The sequence below is a fragment of the Ceratina calcarata genome, unplaced genomic scaffold, assembly GCF_001652005.2.
Source record: "Ceratina calcarata isolate Rehan_Ccalc_2016 unplaced genomic scaffold, ASM165200v1 scaffold15.2, whole genome shotgun sequence".
NCBI classification, from domain to species: Eukaryota; Metazoa; Arthropoda; class Insecta; order Hymenoptera; family Apidae; genus Ceratina; species Ceratina calcarata.
Genome location: NW_017136199.1, coordinates 77421 through 84297, shown reverse-complemented (window position 1 = coordinate 84297; position 6877 = coordinate 77421). Strand labels below are relative to the sequence as shown.

The following is a 6877-nucleotide window of genomic DNA, read 5'->3' as shown; positions in this document are numbered from 1 at the left end:
TAGCATTTTTACTTGAAAATTTGAATTCATATATAATTATTAAGTCCCAAACATTTTCGGCAATCTCGAAATTTCTATGATACGAAAAAAATTCTCGGCTCGACATTTTCGGATTTTCGCATACCTTTATAAATTATACTTAACTATTTACCCGTATTATTTCATTTACCTGTTATATCTATAACTTCACTCCTTCCAATATAATCTCGATAAATGGCCTGTAACAAGTGTGTACAAAGGCCAATGTTTTGGAAAGGTGGTAAAATTAATACTTGGGCTATACGAGGCCTGGTATTACTTGGATATGCATAATATTGATAAACGGTAGCAAACCCTGTGGTTGCATAACGAACGGTGCCATTCGTTGTTTGATATTTTTCAAACCTGTTCCCCAAACAATCTATTTCAAATAAATTTCTGACATGCAATGTATATGGAGTAAAGAATGAATTGCAATTAAACTTACATATTGAAGTAATGCCAGCGATCATCGTCTACATCTATAAAGTTAGCAGCATCTATATACCACAAAACAAACGTTTGAAGACGTTGATGGTACTCTCTGAACCCTTTGAAACTCATATCTGCTTTATAGACCTCAAAAGTCCTTGTACTTTCTCCATCTACAATCAATAAAACTATGTATAATTCTGCATAAAGTTGTATGTTACTTATTATGTAGGATATCAAATTACCATCGAGGGAAAATGAATGAAGCAGTTCACCATGTGGTCTAAACGTATCATCCTTCTTTAACGATTCAATAAATGAATCTATATTGTTATGCACTTGTGGAGCCAGTTTGTCAGCAATTTTTGGCAGCACTTCGTCGGCTTCGACTCCCTCGGAATGTGTCGTACTTACTTTCTCCGAAAAAGTTATACCCAAATAAGTTTCTAAACACCCTGCTGAATAATATAGCTTCACCCTCAGGTCCCGGTAACCAAATATAGATTCACTACAAATAAAACAGCTTTACGTATAAATGAAGTTAGAAAAATTAATACGAGCAGTACTAATCTATAAATTCTTGCGTTCTCCTTGCAAATGACAAAACATTAATGGAATAGAAACGTACCTATCTCCAAACACCTGATGAGACATTTCTGGTTTAAACGTGGTATCGTCGTCCTCTAAATCTTCAACGAATCGTACTAATTTAAATTCCAATGCATCGTTACTACTGACGACCAAACTTTTTAAACGTGCAGTAGTTGGATCTTCCATGTTATTAGACTAGCAATCAAGTAGATAGTATAAATCAATCTGTAAGACGGTAAAAATTAATATTCCACCTGTAAATATCTCACGTGTAAAATCAAATTTTATGTTACTATTTCACGAGAGGTATTAAGTAAGACTCGTATACAGGTTATACTGTACGTATTATAAGACAGAAACGAGTAATTCATCAAATTTATTTATCATTATAAAACAAATGAGATATAAAGCGTTTAATTAACAATGGATGAAGTTACATACTCAATTCTATAAGCTTTACGAATACGTTACGATTTCTGTGTTTTGAAGAAGTGATCCCAGTTTTACGACGTTACATCGAACGTTAACGCAATATTATACCTCGGACCGGTACGTTTGAATTAAATTTCGAAACACGCAGTATGATTTTAATTTCTTCCAAACATAACTGGTAAGTAACTTCGCGCCAAAAATAAAGCGGTTATTTAGCCTAGTTACAAGTTGCAATAACCGTTCCAAAGACTAGGAAATGATTGGACAAAAGCAAGGTACTGTCTATTTTGAATGTGCACGATCAAGTTTAAAAAACAAGTTATAATAATAGACATAACTTACTGACATTGGTAATTATACACTTATTTTTTAAAATATAAAAATACGCGAGTAAAAAACTGATCCTCCTATCTTTTTATTTAATCCGATATTTTTGTAAATATATCATATATACATATGACAAATAACAAATGAAATGTAGCTACACGTTTATGTTTAATATTTTAATTTATTTAAGTTTACATGGCTAGTTTTCGAGGTACATCGAAGATTCAAAAATGTCTACGGGTGAGGTAAAAAAAGTTGAAGAGCCTTTAATAATTCACACGTATCCCTTATGCAAAGTAAGATTTTACGATAAATCAATCGCATTTAAATATTATTCTGCAAGGGCTCAAATCGCTATTTAATTGTATATATAGTATAGCGACATGCGAGAAGATATGAAACAGGAAGCGATGGAGATGTGCGTTACTGCGACCGAGAAGTTCACGGATAATTATGAACTCGCGGCGCGAAGTATTAAAGATAATATGGATAAAAGGTTCGGCGGTCCGTTCCATGTAGTAATTGGGGAAGCGTATGCCTGTGCAATTACTTATCAGTTGAAATCGTTATTATATATGTATAACGCTGGCAATATTGCTATTCTTGTATGGAGAACGGTTTCTACTTTTTGACGAAAATATGTATATCACGTAAGAAAAATTGAAAGAAGTGTTCTTGTATGATAAAAAATGCTTCTATGGAGCGTAAATATGTAATAAAGTGTGAATTGTTTATAAAGAAGATCATGTTGTCTTGACCATCTGGCGGTAAAATAACAAATGAAATGTAGCTACACGTTTATGTTTAATATTTTAATTTATTTAAGTTTACATGGCTAGTTTTCGAGGTACATCGAAGATTCAAAAATGTCTACGGGTGAGGTAAAAAAAGTTGAAGAGCCTTTAATAATTCACACGTATCCCTTATGCAAAGTAAGATTTTACGATAAATCAATCGCATTTAAATATTATTCTGCAAGGGCTCAAATCGCTATTTAATTGTATATATAGTATAGCGACATGCGAGAAGATATGAAACAGGAAGCGATGGAGATGTGCGTTACTGCGACCGAGAAGTTCACGGATAATTATGAACTCGCGGCGCGAAGTATTAAAGATAATATGGATAAAAGGTTCGGCGGTCCGTTCCATGTAGTAATTGGGGAAGCGTATGCCTGTGCAATTACTTATCAGTTGAAATCGTTATTATATATGTATAACGCTGGCAATATTGCTATTCTTGTATGGAGAACGGTTTCTACTTTTTGACGAAAATATGTATATCACGTAAGAAAAATTGAAAGAAGTGTTCTTGTATGATAAAAAATGCTTCTATGGAGCGTAAATATGTAATAAAGTGTGAATTGTTTATAAAGAAGATCATGTTGTCTTGACCATCTGGCGGTGAACTGATGGAATAATCATTACATTACGGTCGATCGTCTTTTTTATTACTCTTTCGATGACCGAAGAAAATTACGATCAATTGTGATGTAAATAGATGTGATGGATGTGATGTTAAATTATCTGCGAATAGGTGCTGCATTGTTTTGATTATTTTAGTAAAATGGTAAGAGCAAATTGAATGTGGAGATTTGAAGGATAATTCGTCTGCGTCAGTTATAACAACGCGTTATAGATGTTTGTTTGTGTTTCGTAAAATCGTTTATCGAGTCACAATTATGCGAAAAATGTTTAAATATATGTGCATGTGTGTTTCATCACAGTTTCATCAGAAGTAAAAAAACACAATATTTATTATGAATTCACAAATGTCATTTGCTAGAAGAAGAAAGGAGAGAGAGAAAAACTATTTTTCAGATTAGACTAACATTGGCCATGCATAAAGACATGAGGCTGCGTGTAATTATTTCAATGGATATAATTAAAATAGTCGCAATTGACACGTAAAAATAACCGGTCTTCTTTCATCTGATTGCGCTATGTTTAATCGTAAAAGAAAGTTAGAGAAATGCAGTTTTTTAGCATTTAATTGCGATGTTTACAGAGTAGTGCACTCATTGCAGCAGGCTTAGGCCTCGCTGCCATCGGTTTTACCGGACGATATGTTCTCAAAAGGATGCCACAGCTATCTCAAAGAATGGCAGAAGCTTATAAGAATATCCCAAAATTAGATTCGCAGGTAGGAACCTCATTATCACTTCATAAATTTGACATTGTAATAAAAATTGGAATTTATTTAATGAGACATCTAAATTTAGTCATTAGCAAATAGTAAATATTACAAGGGAGGCTTTGAATCTAAAATGACTAGGCGAGAAGCCAGTTTAATATTAGACGTATCACCAACGGCAAATAAAGTAAAAGTAAAACAGCAATTCAAGAAGATAATGGCTGTAAATCATCCCGATAAAGGAGGATCACCGTACATAGCAGCAAAAATTAATGAAGCGAAGGACTTGCTAGAAAAATGATTTATGTATTAACTAGATACAGACGTAGAGGTATTGTACATGAGATTCACATTACAGCCAGCTTGTAAATTTGATTTCGTTAAGTAAACACTTCGTGTACATATTTTAGCAACATAATGTGATCTTATATTTCATTTAGTTTGTATAAATAAACATATTCATACATATTTCTGGTTCATAATAGTATTAGGTCTCTCTGATACTGGATTCGTATTTACAAGAACACTGTAGAAGTAACGTCATAATATATAATATTACGCAGCATATTCGTTTCTCAAGAATTACCATAAAACAATATATTGACTAGAGTTTCCCAATAGAGAAAATGATTTCACTTTCTATTATTATTATCGTCCTAGTTTTTTCTCGTTTTGCTCAGCGCGTTGTCGCGATATTTTTGTTCTCAGTTTAAAAATCGTGCTACCAGGTAGTGATCCAGGTACTTTAAATATACTCTAGAAAAAAATAAAAATATTTAAAAACGTCTGATCATATTTGCTAAAGGACACTTGGACCCCATGGAGCGAATAACAAAAACACAAAAAAAAACATATTTACCTGCATGAAGTCATGACATTTTAAAACAATACTGTCTTTTGTTATCTCTTTAAAGCATTCTGCTAGTGTTGTGAAATCTTGACAAGCAAGCAAGTTGCACTTGTTCCTTTTTATCAGAGTTAATGCAACACGAAATATAATCTTACTGCCTTCGTAAAAAAGGCAATCCCATATACGCAGCGTAGTCTGCCAAGTTGTAAATATTTTATTGAGTACTTCTATAGTTTACGGCAATCCAAACAGGTATTAATCGGAAATGTTAAACTAAATGAATGACTCAACTGTGCACACCGTATATGACAATGTTAAACGACATTAAAACTTTTTACATTGAATATACACATGAAATGAACTTTACCTCGATTGGTAGCACCTCCGCGAATAAACAGACAAACCATTTCGTTGTAATTACTGGCCACGGTAAGCCTATATTGGTTACATGCTGATAAATATCTGGCATTTTAATTCTAAAATAACATTCGTGATTTAAGAAGCACGTATCATTTTTAGATTTATATAAAGAATATAAGAGCTTAATTACCTAACTAATTCCGCGAGGACGTCGATATCTGTAAGGAGGCCGTCCATTGTCGGTGTATAATATTCAGGTAAAATTCTTTCTATTAAAACTTTCAACAGCCAAAAAGCTGTTTCTTCGCTTTTTGTGACGAGCAGTAATAAACCTGCTATATAATTCAAGCCCTAAATATTTATTAACAACCCCGTTAAAAATAAAATGCACGTACACATATATTTACTATTATAACTTAAAGATGTATGTACTTACTTGACAGTATCCTACTGCTTTATTTTGCTGAGCAAATGCTAAGAGAACATTATACAATTGGTGTTGTTGATTTTCTGTATTGTTGAAAAATATATTGTCAGGAAAAGTTCTTGGCAGATCAGTTTTAATAATATCCGCGACTTGCTTGTTATGCGGAGGCTGTAACAGCTTTTGATAAAGATCTGGGTCTGCATTCTTTAATTCCTCCCCACCACTGACAGAAAGCCACACCTTCAAAAATCATGTTTTCCCTTTTATATTTAGAATATGAATTAAGACATAAGATGTTCTACTTACTAATCCTCTGTGCTCTCCTGGTATTCCTTTTCTGACATATCTTTTCACCGTAATATTGCGTTGTAAGGACTTCCCTTCTCCAATGATTTCGGACCATTTCTTTGCCCTTTTAGCAAGCACTTTGAGGTACTCTGACATAAAATCTTCGTAGGTTTCATAGTCAAAGTCTTGGGGTCTTTCAAAGCCATATTCATCCACATTACTAATAATTTTTATTAGAACATTAAAACGATGAACATTCTTGAAACAGGCCAGTTTTGGTAATAAAAATAAGATAAAACATAGAAATAATATAAAATAACAATAGGTACATCGTAATAGCGAAAACTTATTCCTCTTGTAGCAATAAAATTATGAAATATCTGTAAGAATATAATTTGCAATAAAAATTGTTATATCTTCTCATTTTATGTTAACAAATACTATTGTATTCGTAAAAACATAACCTTATTTAAATGAAAATAAAACTAAAGTAACATGCAATATTCCTGTGTATGTCATATCTTTTGTTATCAGTTTTCGTATGTACGTTCGTAGAACAAATAAAAAATTACGACGTTACCGTATTTCATGGAATGTAAAAAACGTAAAATGCTCACCTGAAACATGAACTTGCCATACCCCACGCAAGACGATGCTGACATATAATTTCTGCTGTATATAAGGTGACCAGCAAACTTTTCTCAATTTCGAGTTTATCATGTAGCAACAGCATAATCAAAAATGTGAAATTATAACGGTAACAATGTATCGTTGTGAACAAATAATTTATTCACCTAATCTATTCTTTGAACAAGTCGCGCTGACCAAATTACAATTCTATAATTAATTTCTATTTCTATTATACCTTCGGGTATTAAATTTTGAAAATTGATCGATGTAGGATTGAAACAAAATGAGGATGAGTTTTAAAAATCGCTTCGAGGATTGATGTCTTATGTAACAAACATATTTCTTTATCTATTATTTAGAAAGTACAATATCTTATTTGATACACTTGA

The 6877-nt window shown here is 32.6% G+C and overlaps 5 protein-coding genes across 11 annotated transcripts in view; 3 read left to right on the top strand and 2 right to left on the bottom strand.

Annotated features, from left to right (window-relative positions):
* The window catches only part of Hat1 (histone acetyltransferase 1), a 6880-nt gene extending 1641 nt beyond the window's left edge, over window positions 1-5239 (bottom strand). Inside the window, exons 1-5 of one of the 5 annotated variants that reach the window (XM_026819352.1) lie at window positions 5151-5239; window positions 1079-1266; window positions 696-958; window positions 467-623; window positions 170-384 (exon numbers count right to left, since the gene is read on the bottom strand). In XM_026819352.1, coding sequence (XP_026675153.1) covers window positions 170-384; window positions 467-623; window positions 696-958; window positions 1079-1227 — 784 coding nt within the window. In that variant the 5' untranslated portion in view covers window positions 1228-1266; window positions 5151-5239. Of the gene's footprint in view, window positions 1-169; window positions 385-466; window positions 624-695; window positions 959-1078; window positions 1267-1334; window positions 1456-1482; window positions 1767-1815; window positions 1840-5150 lie in introns of those variants that run through there. The other 4 variants (XM_018036300.2, XM_018036297.2, XM_018036298.2 and 1 more) reach the window with 4 other exon arrangements.
* Window positions 1855-2558, top strand: LOC108632011 (dynein light chain 4, axonemal-like). The gene is made up of 2 exons (XM_018036305.2): window positions 1855-2096; window positions 2175-2558. The coding sequence occupies exons 1-2, from the start codon at window positions 2031-2033 to the stop codon at window positions 2430-2432; spliced, it is 324 nt and encodes a 107-aa protein (XP_017891794.1). The 5' UTR covers window positions 1855-2030; the 3' UTR covers window positions 2433-2558.
* LOC108632010 (dynein light chain 4, axonemal-like) lies at window positions 2586-3222 on the top strand. Of its 2 annotated transcripts, XM_026819355.1 has the most exons (3): window positions 2586-2732; window positions 2811-3086; window positions 3176-3222. In XM_026819355.1, the coding sequence occupies exons 1-2, from the start codon at window positions 2667-2669 to the stop codon at window positions 3066-3068; spliced, it is 324 nt and encodes a 107-aa protein (XP_026675156.1). In that variant the 5' UTR covers window positions 2586-2666; the 3' UTR covers window positions 3069-3086; window positions 3176-3222. The 2 variants fall into 2 exon arrangements, with proteins under 2 accessions (XP_026675156.1, XP_017891793.1); XM_018036304.2 differs by lacking the exon at window positions 3176-3222 and having other exon boundaries at window positions 2811-3167.
* LOC108632009 (mitochondrial import inner membrane translocase subunit TIM14) lies at window positions 3271-4401 on the top strand. Of its 2 annotated transcripts, none has more exons than XM_018036303.2 (3): window positions 3271-3369; window positions 3808-3942; window positions 4022-4401. In XM_018036303.2, the coding sequence occupies exons 1-3, from the start codon at window positions 3367-3369 to the stop codon at window positions 4232-4234; spliced, it is 351 nt and encodes a 116-aa protein (XP_017891792.1). In that variant the 5' UTR covers window positions 3271-3366; the 3' UTR covers window positions 4235-4401. The 2 variants fall into 2 exon arrangements, with proteins under 2 accessions (XP_017891792.1, XP_026675155.1); XM_026819354.1 differs by lacking the exon at window positions 3271-3369 and adding an exon at window positions 3397-3662.
* LOC108632005 (growth hormone-regulated TBC protein 1) lies at window positions 4424-6813 on the bottom strand. Its single transcript, XM_018036294.2, has 7 exons — window positions 6476-6813; window positions 5877-6078; window positions 5580-5810; window positions 5334-5494; window positions 5151-5259; window positions 4793-4978; window positions 4424-4689 (listed from the first exon to the last, which is right to left on the bottom strand). The coding sequence occupies exons 1-7, from the start codon at window positions 6589-6591 to the stop codon at window positions 4582-4584; spliced, it is 1113 nt and encodes a 370-aa protein (XP_017891783.1). The 5' UTR covers window positions 6592-6813; the 3' UTR covers window positions 4424-4581.
* Between the last annotated feature and the right edge of the window lie 64 nt (window positions 6814-6877).